General features: G+C 37.5%; 1 protein-coding gene across 2 annotated transcripts in view; it reads left to right on the top strand.

Annotated features, from left to right (window-relative positions):
• LOC135215345 (neuron navigator 3-like) overlaps positions 1–20,292 on the top strand; it is a 108,548-nt gene that overhangs the window by 72,290 nt on the left and 15,966 nt on the right. For both annotated transcript variants that reach the window (XM_064249902.1, XM_064249903.1), the window contains 6 exons: positions 5,218–5,359; positions 14,154–14,344; positions 14,659–14,826; positions 15,041–15,276; positions 15,454–15,653; positions 17,468–17,591. In XM_064249902.1, the coding sequence (XP_064105972.1) occupies positions 5,218–5,359; positions 14,154–14,344; positions 14,659–14,826; positions 15,041–15,276; positions 15,454–15,653; positions 17,468–17,591 (1,061 nt within the window). The remainder of the gene's footprint in view (positions 1–5,217; positions 5,360–14,153; positions 14,345–14,658; positions 14,827–15,040; positions 15,277–15,453; positions 15,654–17,467; positions 17,592–20,292) is intronic.

Here is a 20,292-nt window from a genome sequence, read left to right as displayed (position 1 = left end):
GCTTAAAGTAGATCCTAAGTATTTAAACTCTTTTGCCTGTTTTATAATCGAGCCTCTTCTCTCTTGTGCAGGCAGTCCCCAGTTATCTGCAGACATGGTTATCAGTGATGCAGTTTTATGATGCTTATCTAGTGCCATAAAATCGGTGATTTATGGCACCATAACGGGCTGAGTTCCGGTTATCGGCACCATAAGGTGCCAATGATAAGAGTTATGGTGCCCTAGCATACCTAACAGAGGCTCCATAAGGGTGCTTATGACCATAAGCACTATTATGGCACCAGAAATCACTAAATTTCGGTTAATGACGGTTTTCGTTATTGGCACACCCCCATGAACAGAACCCCTGCTGATAATCAGGGACTGCCTGTATCAGTATTCTGTCTCTATCTTCCCTACTGCTCAGCAAAACCTCTGTTTTATTCACATTCACCTTTAAGCCACCCCTCTCTAAAGACTCCTGCCACTCTCCAACCCTTCTCTGTAGGGCCTCCTTATTTTCAGCAGTAATCACCAGATCATCGGCATATAACAACTCCCAAAGCTCTTCATTCCTGATCTCTTCACTCAAAACTTGCATGACCAGCACAAACAGTCGAATGGTAGCTAATTACCTAACCACCTTGTTTAAAAGTTAAACAGCCATTTCCAGCTGTGTTGAAGCATATTCCTTATGTAAAATACATATTACTTTAAAAATCTGTCATGTTAGGCTATATTTCATTTCAAAATATTAAGCTACACTTCACGTATCAAAGTATGTACTATAATTAATTTGTTATAAGCTGTGACGAGATTTATAAATGCTCTTGCGCACAGGCCGAAAATATAAGAGTGTAAGGTACACGACTTTTCCCCCCGGGCCGAAAAGAACATGCGCATGGAAAAGTTTTTTGGTAAAATACGATATGTCCGAACTATAACTGATATACGGTTGTGGTTAGTGTTATTATGTCAGCAAATGATTGAATTATTTCCTAAAGCAATCAGTACATCTTTACAAGGCTTAGAAATAATAAAAACAATGTGATGAATTTGAAATTTTTACAAAAAATCATAGATATTTTTTGGAAATAATAAATGAAAAATACAATAATTGGGTTTGGGGAGTTTGTTTTATACCTAAATTGTGTAGAAATGGTTGATCTTTCATGTGAAAGCAATAATTTTGCTATAAATGTGTTTGCTAATGCTAATGACATTTTGTATCGTAGCTAAGTAAGCTAGTGGCGTCGGGTTTATGTTTTCTTTGAGGTTCATCATCTGTTAACCCAATGGCATCAACTTTTCTTTCCATAAATTATAAAAGCTGGGATTAGTATTTAAATATATGAAATCCCTGATCATGTGGTCTTGAAATAAAAAAAAGTATGCTAGTGCAGCAGCCCAAACCACAACTACTAAGACTGATGTAATATAGTATTCATTCATTTCAGTGATTATTTAACCCTCTTACGCCGACTGGACGTATTTTACGTAGACATTTTTTGTCTCCCGTGTGCCGACTGGACGTATTTTACGTCGACTTACAAAAGTTTTTTTTTAAATTCGCGGAAAAATACTTATAGGCCTACCAGCCTAAAACTTTTCAATCACGCGCCTTGGGGGATGCTGGGAGTTCACGGATCAAGGTGTTGTTTTGTTTACAATCGTTACGCAGGCGCGCAAGCGCGAATTTCTTCCTTGACGCACTAAAAAGTATCTGTGACACATCTCTGAAATTATTTCGTCACTTTGACATAATTTTTGTACCATTGTAAATTAGCCGTTACATGAAGTATTATATATGAAAATGTGCGCATTTTTATGTAAAATACAACAATAAAATACTCATGATTGTAGCTTTTATCAGTTTTGAGATATTTTCATATAAATAACGATAATTGCCAAACTTTCAACCTTCGGTCAACTTTGACTCTACCGAAATGGTCGAAAAACGCAATTGTAAGCTAAAACTCTTATATTTTAGAAATATTCAATTATTTACCTTAATTTTGCAACTAATTGGAAGTCTCTAGCACAATATTTCGATTTATGGTGAATTTATGAAAAAACTTTTTCCTTACGTCCGCGCGGTAACTCTTCAGAAAAAAATCATACATGCAATTGTGGTAATGTTTGCACCATTTTAAAATTAGCCGTTATATAAAGTTTTATATATGGAAATGTGCGCATTTTTATGTAGAATACAAATAAAAGCAACCCATGGTTGTAGCTTTTATCAGTTTTGAGATATTTTCATATAGATAACGATAATTGCAAAAATTTCAACCTTCGGTCAACTTTGACTCTACAGAAATGGTCGAAAAACGCAATTTTAAGCTAAAACGCTTATATTCTAGTAATATTCAAGCCTTTACCTTTATTTTGCAACAAATTGGAAGTCTCTAGCACAAAATTTCGATTTATGGTGAATTTATGAAAAAAATAACATTTTCTTTACGTCCCCGCGGTAACTTTTCTGAAAAAATCATACGTGCGATTGTGGTAATGTTTGCACCATTTTAAATTAGCCGTTACATAAAGTTTTATATATTAAAATGTGCGCAATTTCATGTAGAATACAACAAAAAATAATTGAAGGTTGTAGCTTTTCTCATTTTCGAAATATTTGCATATAAATCACGATAAATAGAAAAAAAACCACGTTTGGTCAACTTTGACTCTACCGAAATGGTCGAAAAACGCAATTGTAAGCTAAAATCTGACAGTCTAGTAATATTCAGTCATTTATCTTCATCTTGAAACAAATTCGAAGTCTCTAGCAAAATATTTAGATTTATGGTGAATTTTAAAAAAAATCTTTCCTTCCCTCCGCGCGCGGATTCTCCGCCACAAATCTCCGAAATGCATACGTCCCATTCTCGGAATATTTGCTCCGTTTCATATTAGGCATTTCATAGAGTTTTATATATGAAAATGTGGGCAATTTCATGTAGAATAAAACGAAAAATATTTGAAGGTTGTAGCTTTTCTTATTTCCGAAATAATTGCATATAAAATATATATATATATAAAAATTCGACATTCAGTCAACTTTAACTTGTCAGATATGGTCGAAAACTGCAATTGTAGGCTAATAATATTTTCTCTGTGTTGCTTTTATCGTTTTACAATGTGTTATATACCAAAATGATCGCAATTTAGTGTACATTACAACGAAAAAAAAAGTAACTTGTTACCTTTAACCGTTTTGCGCACAGCGCGATTTGAATACAATTATATATGAAATTTCGTTTTTGCACTATCATATATTGCATTATTTATATATGATAATGATAATTCTTTCATTTCTGATGGTTGCATACTAAATTTCAGGCAATGACAAAAAAAGGAGCCAAAAATGAACTCTTAATTTTGAAAACTAAGCGCGCTGTGATTTTTTGAAAAAAATATTTTTTCCGCTTCCGCGCTCACTCCGAAACCCCTCCGGCATACGGGAGACAATTTTTTATTTACCACTCCGGCGTAAGAGGGTTAACATCTCTGAACATCTGGCATATCCAAACAAAGACCTCATTAAAATTATTTTACCTCATCTTTGAATTGATCAACTCGTATAGCCCTATCCATGTATGCAGACAATGTTTGTCAGTGCAAACACTCTAGAACTTAAATCAACAGCAATTCTCAAATATTGGAAAGAAATTAATACTGCAATGGGAGTTTGGACAGAATCACCATCATTTTCAGAGTATCCAACTGCTTACTAAATTTTTGAAAAATGTTAAATTTCTAAATAGTATAATGTAATTTTTATCATTACAAACAAGCCATTTGTGACACCCCATTGATAATTAAAAATGTTAAATAATTGATCTGGTTATTCTACCTATTAATGACATTACATAATAAAAAATGCTTCCATTCACATGCTTATATGCTGGAGGATGATCTTGACACAATACTTAGTATTCCATATTACATTTAAATCTGGTAGCTGACTTTTCACTGTCCCATGTCAAAATTCTTTCAAGATAGCCCTTAAAAAACAGGCCTACCTCAGAGCTGTAGTTTATGCTCTTATATGCAAGTTATGAGAATGTCTTTCTGTATTGTTTAAGAATCAGGTACTCATGTAGAACTTTTTCCTATTTGCTGCCTCCTCCCAATACCACCCATAGTTTTTTCAACAATCTGATCTCCTCAAAATTAGCAATATTTTATGAGAAAGCTTCTTCAGGCTATTTTAGTACATAAGAATATCATGATGTATACAATAAACAGGAATAAAGGTTACTGAGTTCAAGGGAATGCTGCTCACAAAACTCATATATAGATTCTCTACATCATGATGGCCCCTTTCTTGATACAAGAGTATGGTGAGCCTTATGAAAGGAACTACATTCCAAACTTCAGTTATTATTATTTGTTAGCCAGAACACTGAGATCATTCATTTAGCGCAAAAGTTATCTTTATTGATAATAAGTTCTTGTTATTTTGTTTATTATATTGCAGCCTTTTATAAGTTTTATAATTAGACTGAAAATGAGAGACATTCTGACAAAATTTCTTTACTTTTATTTGTTTGACATTCATTGGCAATTATATTTTGGACATATACATGTGGATTATCTTGTCGCTATTCAGTCAAATATCCTTGGGATAGACAAGTGACCATTTCTAAGGCAACTCAAAATCATGTGTGAGTTGCTCCTTTTGATATGATAAATCCCTTATTCCAACTCTGGGCTTGATCTGTTTCTATTTACTGATTGTAACTCACTTGAGGTGACTGATTGGTCTCAGTATGATCTTTAATGTGCTGTCTGGTCCCAAACCATTTTTAATACAGGCAGTCCCCGGTCATCGGTGGACTTGGCTGTCGGTGATCCAGTTTCATGGCACTTGTCTACCTGGCCAAGTGCTGGTTATTGGCACCATAAGGATGCTTATGGCGCCATAAATAGCCAAGTTCTGGTTAATGGCAGTTTTTGCTTATAGGGACACCCCCGGGAACAGAATCCCAGCCGATAACCGGGAACTGCCTGTATAAGTATTGAATAACTGTCTTTGATAATGGGGGTTATATTGTACTCATAATTCTGAAGACTACCAAACAGTTACATAATGAATAGTAAACCTAACCAAATTATTACAACTAAATTTCCAGTTTATGACGGCAGTCGGAGGCACCAATACTTTTACCCATGTTTATCATACTTGAATAACTGTATATAGTGTGTTGGATCAACCATCTTCATTTTTATTACCAGGCAGAAGTAACAGGACTAAGAGAGGAAAATAACAAGTTGTTATCACTCATTAGAGGCCAGTGCAATTCATCAGCCGATGCTCTTCTTACCCCATTATCCCATTCTCTCACCGCTCTTACTCTTAACCCAGGAAACACATCTGGTGAGTAGCACTTCTTGTTTTCTGTCTGTACAACTGACGTGTTCATTTCATGTTTAATTAAATTTTGACATCCTGTGAGCCAGTGTGGTTAAACCATAGTAATGTTCCACTTACTTTTTAAAATCTTTTAGTACTATATATATATACTAGGATTGTTGTGATGTTTGATAAGTAACAACATCAATTTGATAAGTAAGAACATCAACTTGGTGGACTTCTGTACTGATCAGCTACCACATTTTGATAATTTCTTCCTATACCACCATTTTGGGTGTGATTACGTAATTTGTTGATATATCTCTTAAATTGATTGTTAAGTACTTGTTAGTTTCAAGTTAGTAACTGTGAATTGCTGTTAAATATAAGATGGTATCTAGAAATTATACAAGTGCAGGCTATAGTATAGGGTCTTTGTTACTTATCAGACCAGACCCCCATAGTGTCTCTTAAGTCGAAATTTTATCACCTTCTCCCCATGCTTGGTCCTAATTACATTTCTGCTTGTATTTTAAATGTTTTTGACCATTATATTTATGCTTCTCCTTGTGCTGTTGTGTAACTGCTATGAGTTGTGTGATTTTGATTGAATATATTCATGGTCTTTTTATTTCCTCAAGAAGACAAGAATATATTCATGGTCTTTTTATTTACTCAAGAAGACAAGTCTATATCTGTCAGGCAGAGGAAGGTGGTGGTGCTACATATGTGCCATCCGGACATTCAGTTTTATGGTTCTGTAGTGCACTCAAGAACTATCTCATTGTTTCTTGAGGTATAGTTCCTTCTAGATCTGTTTGCTCCTCACTTGAATGATTGGAGATTAGAAGTTTCCTCAACTGCACTGGGCAAACTATTCCACAGTTTAGTGGTGGCCAAGATGAAACTTCCAACAATCTTAGTAGAATTAAACCTAGTACTAAAAATGGCACAGAAAGAAACTAAATTAATTTGTCAAACCAAAATAAAAAATAAAAATAGATAACAATCAGTAACAGGAAACTAACAAAATCAGTAAATCAACATCACAAATAAACCAACCAACAGGAGCCCCACTTCAAAATTAGGACATAACCATAGATAAAAATTCCTGTGTAAAAGGAAAAGTAATCAACCCATCATCAGTGCTTGCAACAATAAAAATTCATAGGAGAAAAAAACAAGATAGAAACTCATAATGACACATGCATATGAATACAAAAAGAATATAACAACATAATAAACAAAACATTAAATTTCATAAAATTTAGAAATAGAGAAGCAATTGACAGAAAAGATGATGTGTATTAACCATTTGATAGAAAGAAAAGAAATGATAGATAAATTACAAGAGAAAAATCAATTGAAAGATCAAGGTAAAGAAACTAGTAATGAAACTCAAGAAGATAAAGATAAAAAAATCAACTTTGTAAACCACAAAAATCTCACCTTTCTAATGAGGTTTCACATGTCAGAGGCGGGGCCTATGTGCAAAAACATAGTTGTTCATACATAAACAAATCTTCGGTCTTAACAATAGGTTAATTTTCTATTACCTAGCTGGATCCGGTTAAACAATCAAGAGATTGAAAAGCAGTGAATCTGTGATCTGGCAACGTGTGCATGTATCGGGTGAAAACTGGTCTAAGACTGTGCACCCACGCTATCGTGTTTAGTCTTTCCCAACCCAGTCTTTTTCTTAACCACCTGGGTGAGAGATGTAATTGCTTGCTCTCTGCCATCCTGGTTGTTTGCCCATTTTCGCTCTTTTCCTGGTCTGTCTGTGTGTGTGTGTGTGTGTTGTTATTATGGCTCCTTCTGTGTCTTCTCGGCCTCGCGAACGTATGTGTCTGGAGACTCGAGGTTTCCCGTGTTCTCATTTCCTGGCTTCTTCGGCAATAGACCCCCATTCCACATGCAGTAGGTGTCATGCTAATTTTTGTACTATAACAAATCTGTAATATAGGTGTGGAGAATGGCATAATAACAGAAGCATCTTGGCAGCAACATAACTTTGTTTCAATCCTTCTTCCGACATCGTCTCAATGACCTACAACATGGCTTACATGGCGCAATCTTTTTAAAACATAGAATGTTCCCAAAGTTAAGGTACATAGTGCATTATAGAAAATGGGTTTTTTTTTACAGACACTACATCCCTCCTTTATTGAGCATAGAACAGTACTAAACTATATTGCAACAAGTGTAATATTTGTACCTTACCAGGAAACTTGAACACAATACTTTAACAATATTCAACTTCTTCAAAGAAAATAATTTCATGAGCCTTCAAATTCCACACACGTTACAAAACAATACTAAAAATCAAGGATCTCTTCCTTTATAAAACATCAGGAAAAACATTTTATGTTCAATAGTAACTCAAACATAAATGATATCATTCTGCATACACAAAAAAATTATTACCTCACATAATGTGTCATTCAAATATCTAGGAGGTTTCCTTACCCTAGTAGACCCTCTTTCAACAATATCAGCACCTGGTGTAGGTCTACTTGATGTAGCATTATCATTTGCATTAACATTTGGCTGTTCCTGACCGGACACTGAACTATTTACATGAAACTCGTCATTGTCAGATCTAAAATAAAAATCATTAACATCACTGAATTCACCAACATCAGTACTACAATCATTCCAAAACTCAAATTTATCTTTTTCATTTTCAAAATTTATTTTTTTCACATGAACAACATTCCTCCTCCTTTGTATTCCCTCAGTACTCTCAACTTGAGCACTGTTACCTTTCTTTCAATGACTATAAGGTTCACTACAGAAATTTGGTGACAATTTATATTCTCTACTTAGTTGTAAAATTACTAAATCACCTTTACTTATTTGTCCCTCTTTTACATAGAATTTCTCATCATAGTACTCTTTCCCCTTTTCTTTACATTTTTATCCCTTATTCTAATTTCATCATCACACCCAGTGTAATCTAAACACATCTCAGGCAATTTTGTTCTAATTTTCCTACCATACATGATTTCAGCAGGACTAACATTAGTTACAGTATGTGGAGTGGTTCTTCTCTTGCCAGTTTGTTGCAGTCTGGGGCAAGGCGTTCTTGTATCTCGCACACCTCAGCGTCATTTTGTGGATTAATCTTCTTCTGATCAGAAGAGACACGGCTTTGTCCAGGATAGCAAGATCGGTTGACCCTGAGTCCTTGTTGGCGCTAAGGAATGGGGATCTTTTAGAATCTCAGTTCCTGTTCCCTCGGACTGAGCTGGAGGACGCGATAGACTGACACCAGGCTCATTGAAGGACAGGTTAGTGCACCAGGCTGTGTCAAAGTCAGTCTCGTTCTCGGAGACGTCCTGCCCCTCCTCCTGCCCTGCTCAGTAGCAATCACAGAGATTGTCACCTGGTAGGCCGTCTAGGAGTTCGGTTTCAGCAGGGCCTTCCCATTTGTCCCAGTCTAGGTCAGAGGACCAACATCCCTTTCGCTCCCGCTCTTTTAGGTCAAGAAGGGGCTCCAGGGGCAGAAGTAAGGGGGGTCATCGATAGGTTGGGCGCCACTTCCCTCTCCTTTACCACGGGTTGGGGTGGCTGCCTGGCGGGCCAGTGGGTCAAGTGGCAGAGTTATGGGGTGAAGTGGGTAGTAGATGCCCTTTTGGGTGGGGTATCTACTACCATTTGACTTCTCTCCCTCACTCTCGGACAATACTCTGCTCAAGCGGATATATCCCAGAGATTCTCTGAAGTTCTTGGCTCTCTGGGAGGAAGTGCAAAAGATACTGGACAAAGATGCAATAGAGGAAGTGGCATGTCCGTCTCCGGAGGTTTCCAGTCACATCTTCTTGGTTCCCAAGGCAACAGGGCGATGGAGACCTGTGATCGACTTATCCACCTTGAATCATTTCATCAGGAAGACGAAGTTCAAGGTGGAGACCCCGCAATTGGTGGTGGCAGCTGTGAGGGAAAGTGACTTCATGCTGTTGATAGATTTAAAGGACACATATTTCCAGATCTCTATTCATCCGTTGTCCAGGAAGTTCCTTCACTTCTCTCTCGGAGACAAGGCCTTCGAGTTCAAAGTCCAGTGTTTCGGGTTGACCACAGGGTCTTCTCTCTCATCTTAAGTTGGGCCCATGCTCAGGGGATCCGTTTGCTGAGGTACCTTGAGGATTGGTTGGTATTGGCAGGTTCCAGAGAGAAGCTGCAGCAGGACAGAGATCGTCTGCTTCCGTTTTGTCTGGAACTCAGCATCATGGTAAACCAAGAGAAGTCAAACCTTGTACCCACTCAAAGGATTCTCTATCTGGGCATGGTCATCGATACAGCAGTCTCAAGGGTTTTCCTGTTGGATCAGAGGTTGGAGAAGTTGCGAGTGGTGGCGCATGACTTCCTATCGCATCCACATCAGTCAGCTCATCAGTGGCAGGTTCTTCTGGGAATTTTGTCTTCTCTGGAGAAGCTGGTCCCTCATGGGTGACTTCATCTTCAGTCTCTGCAATGGAGACTAAGGGAATTCTGGTCTCCGGCAGGGGACTCACCCCTAATAAGGGTTCCTCTGTCTCTGGAAGTGAGAGAAGACCTTTGTTGGTGGTTGGACGACTGGAATCTCTTGAAGGGTGTTCCTCTGCGTTCTCTTTCCCTGGACTTCCTTCTGTTTTCAGATACCTCCCTCGCAAGTTGGGGTGCTCATTTAGGCAGCCTCATTACTTCGGGCATTTAGAGTTTGGAAGACAAACAGCAGCATATCAACATCTTAGAGTTAATGGCAGCCTTGCTAGGCCTGAAGGAATTTCAGGAGAAAGTAGAGGGTCATTCTGTCGTTCTCATGTCGGACAACGCCATGGTGGTTACTTATGTGAACAAGCAGGGGGGGCCTGGTTTCATGCCAGGGGCTGGTTTCATGTCACCTTCATGCCTTGACAGTCGAAGTTCACCAATGGGCGGTCAGCAATTCGGTAGAGCTCTCAGCCAGGTATATCCCAGGTAGAAGGAATGTGGCTTCAGACAAGCTCAGTCGTTGGGATCAGATCCTAGGCACAGAATGGTCTCTTTATCAGGCCGTGGCAGACAAGCTCTTCCAGGTTTGGGGGAGACCCATGCTGTACCTCTTTGCAACCTAGTTCAACAGGAAACTGGAGATATTCTGTTCGGTCGTTCTGGATCCTCTGGCGTTAGCGGATGCCAGCGTCCCTGGGACAACCTGGAGGTGTATGCCTTCCCTCCATTTTGTTTGATCTGTCAAGTCCTGAACAGGTTGATGAGTTTGCAGAGTCTCAGGATGACTTTGGTAGCCCCTCTGTGGCCACAGGGGGAATGGTTTGTGAATCTGCTGTCATTGTTGTCGGAGGTGCCGGGGGAGATTCCTCCCTGGTGGCATCTTCGGTGTCAGCCACTCGTAGAAAGATTCCACCAGTCAGTAGAATCCCTGTCTCTTCACAGTTTGAGGCTATCAAGTATCTCCTCCAAGCGAGAGGCTTTTCTCAGAGGACAGCAGGGCATATGTCCAGCAGTCTCAGAAAGTCTACTTCTGTCATTTACCAAGGCAAATGGGCGATTTACTGTGATTGGTGTCGTAAATGGGGTTTTTCTCCACTCAGAACCTCTATTCAGCACATAGCAGACTTTTTTACCTTCCTCAGGGATGAGAAAGGTTTGTCTATTTCCCCCATTAGAGCTACAGGGCAACCCTGTGTTTAGTGTTACGTCCTAGATGTATTGACATCGGATCCTGGGAACTCTCCTTGCTAGTTAAGGGATTTGAACAGTCATGCTCTCCTAGAGAGCTCAAGCCCCCAATGTGGGATGTTTCCTTGGTCTTGAGAAGTTTCACTGAAGCTCCGTATAAGCCTTTGCGTCATTCGTCAGACAGGAACTTGACACTCAAAACAGTTTTCCTCCTGGCCTTGGCATCTTTGAAGAGAGTGGAGGAGCTACTTGGCCTGAGCTATGATGTGAAGCATACCAGGGGTTGGGGGTCAGTGTCCTTTGAATTTGTCCCAGAATTCATGGCTAAGACCCAGAATCCCTCGGTGTAGGATGATAGGTTCACCTCCTTTTCCATTCCATCACTGGATAATTTTGTGGGCGGAGATTCTCAAGAGCTCTTGTTGTGTCCTGTCAGGGGCTCTGTGTTGCTATTTTTTTTGTTAGCATGGGGCGTATGAAGAAAGAGGTGTTTTCCATTTGTACCAGAACCATTATAAATACCTATCACTGCATATATTATCAAAATACATAATCCTCAAACATTAAATATTTTATGGATATATGTTTTATAACAATAACCCTCCCCCACCCCTTTCCCACCCCTACCCCCTCCAAAGTTACGATAACAAAATAAAGGTCATCATAGGAAAGATGCTCCAAACACTTTCAGTTGCTTCAAAAATGGTGTTTTACTGTGTGTGTGTGTGTGTACATGTGTTGTGAGATTGTGTGTGTGCATTTTTTATGTACATAGTGCAAATTTTTAACAAAAGTTTGTCCTTTTTTATCATAGTTACTCTCCGAGTCACTCTCACTCATTTTGAAGCTTTAATATCCAAGAAAAAATACAAAATAGTAAAGAAATACCTGTGAATGCTTTGACACATCGAGTTGAAGAGACGCTGTTGATATGTAATCCAAGATGGGCTGCATGCTAGCCTGTCATTGACTGAGACGCAAAATGTAAACATTTGGTGATGTTAGGCAGTTGCTGATTGGTTTAGAGCGTGATGGCTTGGGCCTCTCTGTCATCGATAAATTCGAGTTGGTCTGTAAAACATCCAAAGTCATTGTGCGACTTCAGACCATAAGTTTGAGGGAATTAAGGGTGTTTTTCATTTGAAATTTATTCCCACATGAAAATTACATCTTTTCTATATCTTCCCACCACAAACTCAATATTGCCATGTTTGAGAGTTAGGCCCCTCTGACATGCTGCACCTCTTATGCAATGCTGAGTGATTATATAACCCATTTTATAGCCACTCAGCACTTAGGTAAGCCATGTGATTATCTCCAGCAGTCAGATGATTGAGTTGATTAAGTACAGTCGACCCCCATATTTTCTGGGGATTAGTACCACAACTAACCACAATGAGTTGGAACCCCCCTCTAAAAATGCTTATACTAACTGCTTATTTTGATAGTTCAAATACCAAATATTCCTTCAACTATCAACTTAAAACACTTTAATATAATTTCAGTCATCTTACAACATTACTGTATCCTTAAAAATACAGTATAACTTACAGCTATGCATGAACACTCCTACAACTGTTACTGTACTCTTACCAAGGCAAAAGCTAATCAAGTTATCCCTGTCCATATTCAGGCACTTACAATTTCTTTCATACAGGGTGGTCTTAGTTTATTAAAAATAAATAAATTTTATTGATATTTCGTTGTTTACATTAATGTTAATATATTTGAAAATTAGTAAATAATTTTTTTATTATCAAATGTATTTAGTCACAAAAATACAGTAAAAGTGGCTTGATGATAAGCAAAAATTGCCGATAACTGGATTTTGGCCCCGTTAACTGGTTAATGGCTCCTCTGTTAGGTATGTATTGCTGCCAATACTTTATTATCAGTGCCGATACCCAGAAATCGGTGCATTTCAGTGCTGAACATCGATTTTCTGTGCTAGACAAGCCCCATAAAACTGGATCGCCGATAACTGGGGACTGCATGTAAAATGAAAATACCATAGAACAATGGGACAGGGTCTGCAGACATAAACAAACCTTACATTTCGTTCAGAGGTAGTCATTGTTCTACAAACTACCCACATATTTTAGATACTGTATGCTATAGTATCAACATAAAACTACACTTAATATTAAGTGTAAAGGACAGGTTTGATTGGGTTTGGTACTATGGGAATTGCTGTTAACTGTTAGATATCTAAAAAAATATTCAAGTGCAGGCTATAATATAAGTACTACTTTGTTATGTATAAAAAAGCCAGACCTCCAAAGTATTTGCACTGTTGCAAAACACCCTCACAACTGGTTGTTTACTGGTTTGTGGATGTTATTGGCAAGCTCATCTAGCACAAGGCACAGAAGTCAGACCCTTCTCTAAGGACAAATGAACACAGTAACAAAAATTAGCATGATTTTATTACAAAAATAAATATCTCATTGCTCTATATATTTGATTATCATAAATGGGACTCATTAGCATGCAGTCTAGGCAATATCACTTAATTAATGGCCATGTGGTCCTGAGGTGGCACATGGTTTAGAACTAACCCAATAAACAAGAAATCACAGAAATCTACGACATGAGTTTGGGGAACTCATTCAAAACATTGATCAAAGTAACACTTCCAAATAACATGACGTAAATAAACTAAGGTTACATGTAACAGCGTATTAGCACAACATGATCTGACTGCGAATCAAGAGGGCAGATAAAAACACATCTTACCTCAGCAATGGTTTGGAAAGGAAGGGCGAATGCCTTCGCGCCCACTCCATGTGCTGTGACCAGCTAGGCACTTTTGCAATTTATACACTACACAATCATTCGCTTCTATAATGATTCTCATACAAAACTCGTAACAAAAAGAAATGAGTAGTAGTGGGTTCCCGTGACTCGGTTGAATGCAGACAAAAAACATATGTACTGAATTCACATATGAGAAAGAACCATTTTCTCGTGCTGCCTGCTTACATCTCCACACTTCTGGTTCGGGACTGCAGCAAATTCAAGTCACGAGAAAATGGTGCACACATTTTTTTATGACATGTTCAGTGGTATTAAAATCTGAGACAGCATTATATAAATCATAAGTATTGCAAGAACTAAATGTATATGAATATGAAAACCATTTCCTTTTCAGGCAACAGTGTAGCTCTTGTGAGTGGTCATCAGGTTAAGGTAATGGTGGTTGAGCATTCAGACTTAGCAACTGTAAATCCTTCAGCCATCATTAATTTGAAACCCAGTTATCTTACTCATATTGGTAACATTAATGTCGAGTCCAAGACAACTTGGGAAGAATTTGACAAGTTAATCGCTAATACAGTAAAGGTATGACTTTTTAAACTATTTCTTGTGTGGTTTAAAAATTTTTATTTTTCAATTCGTAGTTATTAATTTTAACAGCATTTTTCACTGAACTCTCCATTATGACTGTATTGCTTGTTTGTAGTGCATTGACTAATGATTTTGGTAAAGTGTTCTTTTTTATTGTTACTTTTTCCTTAAAGTTTTTAAAAAAACTTAAATTTCATAAACACAATAATGATTGAGTTTAGGATTTTAGGACCATTTGTTAGCTTTGAAAATAAACGTAATGGGTTAGTTAAACTTTTAAATATCAGTCCATTTCTTATTGTGTCCAGGATTATGGGAATCGTATTGATCCAGTATCGGCCTTAGGACTGGAGAGTGATTCAATATTATGTTATCGGGTTGATGAAATTGTCCATGCTCCAGATCTACCATTACCTGAATTGCTGCCATATGGATACTTTGTTGGCAATGTAGATGCTCTTCATGTCTGGTTAAAGGTATGTTTTATGTTGATTTATCAAACAAGAGTTAAAAGTAATTTGAGACAGTATTTCCAGTTATTTCAAAATTTTTAAATTATCAGTGGTTTATAAAGGTGAAATATTCATGGAAATTCTCTTAATTATAATTATACTGATACAATACAATCAAAGATTTGGGTAAACTTTTCAAAATAATCAGTATCATTAAACAAATACATCATCAATTCAGGGTGGAAATCACAAAAAGGATGGGGAAGCTGTTGGAGATGTGTCACTTGCTGCTTTTAGCAGTGTAACACCAGCAAGCTCACTGAAACGTTTGGCTTGTCAGTTAACAGAGCATCGCCGTCTGTTACTTGCTGGGCCTCCAGCTTGTGGGAAGAGCTCACTAGCTGAGACTTTGGCAAAGTTCTTTGTCACCAGTTCCACTGGAGAGTATTCTGGTGATGCTATAAAAACATTTAAGTAAGTATCTTTTCCTTATAAAGGCTTCTATTAAGACTGAAAATGGGCAAAACAAGAGAATTTGAAAATAATCATGTACCTTGACTATCTTGTGCATTAATAGGTTTTAAAGCTGTATCCTGATCTTTTCCAGATATAATATACACACATTGTCAGTTTCTTTATCCATGTCCTCAGAGTTACAGGAAGCAACACACTGGAATTGTGCCAGCTACTCTCAAGCATGTGGCCGAAAGGTCTTGCTTCATCATCTCAGTCTACCTCTTCTATGTCTTCAAGTATTAGCGTTTCATCTTCATCACTGAGTTCAAGTATTACTAGTCCAGAGGATTCTAGCACTCCTCACATAATAATTATTGATGATCTTCACTTAGCCAGTAAGTTCCAATTCACTTCTTTAATCACATAAGGAAGTTTAGTTTACTTTCCTCCCAAGATCTTAAGTTGGTTATAAAAATAGTTTAACCAGACCACTGAGCTAAAAATTAATGCATTCTTAAGGGGGCCGGCTGGCTAATGCCATTTTTGAAGGACAGGACTTTGATATTCATACCACTTAATAAGGTGACTTGGGATAGATCCAAATCGCTTATGATTTTCGGCTCTGACCTCCGGTTTTGTGACGCCAGGGCGATTTATCCTGAAAATAACCATTTTTCAAATTCCATCTCCTCCCTTGATATTTAATATTAAGATCTGGGATTACTACCATATATAGACCTGATGTAGACCTCCAATCAAATGAGTTTTTTTTTCTAAAGCCCATTTTTTTGCTAGATATGAATTTTTCATTATGGTAAAAAATAAACCCCATAAATCAGGAATAAAAAATTTATAAAAAAAAAAAAAAGACGAAACAAAAAGTGGAAAAAAGGGCTTCGTTTGATTGTTCTATAATGTCTTTCTGAGTTATATACCAAATTCCAATGTTATAGCTTTAAAACTAAGTGAGAAAATAGATTTTGAAGGTCAGTAATTATAGTTTAGAGATATGGCCGTTCAAAGTTTTCCTTCGTATTTTTATAAAGACAATGTTAATAAATAATGCTTATTATGAATATATATTTCTTTTTTGTGTATTAATAAACCAAAATTATATTATTTATCATAATTTATTCATAAATGGGGACCCCTTTACTCATATATTGTAGCCTGGGGCACTGCGTCAGGCAAGACGGGGGACTCTTTCCTAATGCAACTCTCTCTCTCTCTCTCCTTCACTAACTCGGTTTATTACAGCGAATTTTCTTCTTCTGTATGTTAGCGAGATGTTTTCCTTGTATTTTCCTCTTTGGCATGATGAAATTCTTGCCGAAACAAAGATAACAAACTTAAATACAAGAGAATGTCAGAGGTGAAACTTGAAGGTGTACTCTCTTCTTACAAAGACAATGTTAATAAATCGTGATTATTATGAATTTGATATAACTTTTTGGGTATTAATAAACCAAAACTATGTTATTTAACATAAATGAAGATCCCTTTGCTCAAAGATCGTAGCCTTGGGCACAGTGTGACGTGTGCGTCAGGCAAGATGGGGCCGTTACTACGCAACCCCCCCCCCTCTCTTCACCAACTACGCTAATATCACATATATTATGATATTCTGTAATCATATTTGAGCGAATTTTCTTTGTCTGTATGTTAGGAAGATGTTTTGCTTGTCTTTTCCTCATTGGCATGATGAAATTCTTGCTGAAACAAAGATAAACATACGTAAAAGCAAGCAAACGTGTAAACTACTTAGGGTTTGTGCTCACACTGAATCGTGGTTGAACTTGGTAGCTGCCTGACTTTCCTTCTGCGACTCATGGAATTTCTACAGATGCCATTGCTCACAATTTCTTTGACAATAATTATCAAAATTTACGATAACAGAAGAGAAATTGCATTTTCTCGTACGGATCAATGTTTTTGGCTTATTGAGTTATGTTTACTAATTACCCTATAACTATGAAAGTAACAGGAATTTTGACAAAATATTTCATATATGTATTCTCAATTGCCATATGAAGCTCCATGAATTTTTTCATGACTGCATTTTTCACCCTATACCCCCATATATAACGGTTCCGGCCGGCCCCCTTATCTACTGTACTGTAAGTTGAAATGCAGACATCATTTAATACGAATATGAAAAGTTAAGTAGATTATGGCCTTGTTTTAAAAAAAATTTATTTATTTATGACAGATGGTGTCGTTGAAACTTTGCAAAGATGTCTTCCAACATCTGTTCATGTTGGCCCTGCCATCATTGCTACTTGCTGTCCAACTGCTACTCTAGCCACCAGATTGCACATTAATTGTAATTTCAAGTAAGTACAAGTATATAGGCTATAAAAAAAATTAGAAGGGGATGAAATTCAAAGCTGCTATGAAACCATGAACAGCCACAACAGCTCCATCTTTCCAATGTTGAAGTTTTTTTTATTTCAATTGTATGTATGTTTTTGTGTTTTGTTTAGATGATGAATGGTAACAAGAAAAGTGCCAATGGAGGTATAAAGGATGAAAGCAGGTGTGTGGCCACCACACAGTTTTAAGTTTGTTTCGCAGGAATAGATTAAGCAACGTTGGTTTTCCCTGTGAAGAGGTTTGGCAAGAAATAGAGGAATGCCAAAACATGTATGTTATCAACTTCACCCACTCTTCTTGGTCAGCCACATATTTTGAGGTACCATCCATCAGTGCAGATAATTAGCCTTTACAATTGAAGTTGAACAGCAGTTCCTATGAGATAAGAGGCTTTTCTCATAGTACTGCGAGGTAAATGTCCAGCTGTTTCTAATCAATCAATCAGTAAATCATTTCCTGTGGCACCCACAGGGACACATAGGGCTTCAGTGTACACTCACCACCACATTCTGTTCTGGGCTAACTCCTCAAGATCTTTCCAACACTCATCTCCTGCCTCATTGTTGTCACCTACATCTTCAACATACCTCTACCTCTTCTACCAAGGGCAACTCACCTCAGTGTATCTCATACTATTCCCTGTTTTTTATACATATGGCCCAGCCACTTCCAGCGTGAGAACCTAACATACTCATCAACTGGCTGCACCCTTGTTACTTCTCTAATTCTATTAATTGATATTCTATCCCTCCAATTAATTTCTAATAGCACCCTCGTTACTTCTCTAATTCTATTGTTGGATATTCTATCCCTCCAATTAATTTCTAATATTCTTCTGAGTGCCTTATTTTCAAATACTATCTGAAGTGTAACTTATTACTGTTATAAAGGATTAGTTCATCCGGACCTCTGAGCCTAATAAAGGCTCTTCTCGGACTGGTTTTAATCTTAACAAAATTTATGTGCTCAGAGAACCGTCCTCATTATTAACCACTTCCTGTATAACCATGCCTTTAATTAGACAGTCCTGTGCATTTTCAAAATCATAGTCATGATTTCAGTTTTTCCACTATTAATGACCAAACCAACTTTTTGACCTTCAGTCACTAGACAATCCAACCCACACTGCATCTTTTCTGGTGCCTTGCAGATCAAAACTATATCATCAGCATAATCCAAGTCAAGAAGTTTCCCATTTTCTCCCCAGAGTATACCTGCATCCATTTCTCTTTTGACCCTTCTCATAACATAATCTATGGCTAATACAACCAACAGAGGAGACAGAATGCCACCTTGAATCACACCAGACCAGACCTCACTCCAAACGGATCACTCAAATACCCATCAAACTTTCCCATTATTCCATGATGCCTCAAGATTTTTCCCATAGTCTGTCTTGAAATACTATCAAAGGCCTTTTCAAAACCAACAAAAAGACTTAGCAAAGTTTTCATTTCATTAGGTTGCTGCATTGAATATATAACTAGTTATGAAGATCTGATCACTGCAACCCCGACCCTTTCTAAAACCAGCCTATTCATCCCTTGGAGTACCATCAACCACTGGCTCCAACCTACTCAACAATACTGAAAATTTTCAAGGCTACAGGTGACAGTTTTTCCCTTCCAATTACCACACCTACTCAGGTCTCCTTTGGAACTTTAATGATCACACCATTCTTCCAACTTGGTGGTATCATCCCCACAACCTTATCTCATTGAATAATATCTTCCAAGACAAGTTTCAATCTATCCTCCTCCACTTTAAACATTTCCAGTAATAAACCATAATCTCTTTGTGGCTTATAATTTTTTTACTGTTTCATTTTCTCAACTACTTCTAGCCTGATTTCACCTTCATCAATGTTTAAATCTTCCTGACCAGGTGTTACTATATCCTCTTCTGAGGGGGCTGGTCTGTTATGAACTGTCTCAAAGTGCTCTTTCCATCTACATATTTCTGATTTCAATACTTTTGGTCAGTAAATTACCTTCCACATCCCGATTGGGGTACATAACCTTATTCTTAGCTTTGACTCATCATTTTTATTCATTAATTTTTCAGTTTCCACAACCATTTCATTAACAGGCCTTTTTTTTTTTATCTCTCTTAGTCTTTTAACTTCTGAATCTAAACTCAAGTACTTGGTTCTTGCTAATTCAAATCATCATGAATGAAACACATCTCACTCCTCAATTTTGCCTCAACTCTCGTTTTGATCATATCCCATGTTTCCTCAGACATCAACATCTTTTTTCTCAATCCGAGTCTTGTTCTCTTCATAAAACTAGCAGCTTCATGCAAGGTTTGATTCACAATCACAACATCTCGTCTACATTTCTCCCTCCCTCCTCCAATGTTTCCAACACCAAAAACCTGTTTTGGCATTCTGTTCCTCTCCTTCCCTTCTAAGGATATCAGTGTTGTACCTATCAACAACAGGTTTTCCCTTCTGACTCTTTAGCTTGAGTCTTATTTTTGTAACACTGAGATGATGATCACCACCAATATCTGCTCGCCGATTAACACAAACATTAGCAAAGACCTTGGATGCCTTTTATTACCAGCAATATGGTCAATCTGATTTTGATATTTTCCACACGGTGTGTATATTGGATATTGAAAAAGTGTGCCCCCAATGACTTAAGTCATTTGCTAGAC

Source organism: Macrobrachium nipponense, chromosome 5, assembly GCF_015104395.2.
Source record: "Macrobrachium nipponense isolate FS-2020 chromosome 5, ASM1510439v2, whole genome shotgun sequence".
Classification (NCBI taxonomy): Eukaryota; Metazoa; Arthropoda; class Malacostraca; order Decapoda; family Palaemonidae; genus Macrobrachium; species Macrobrachium nipponense.
The sequence above is the reverse complement of the archived record's forward strand: the minus strand, read 5'-3'. Positions and strand labels throughout refer to the sequence as shown.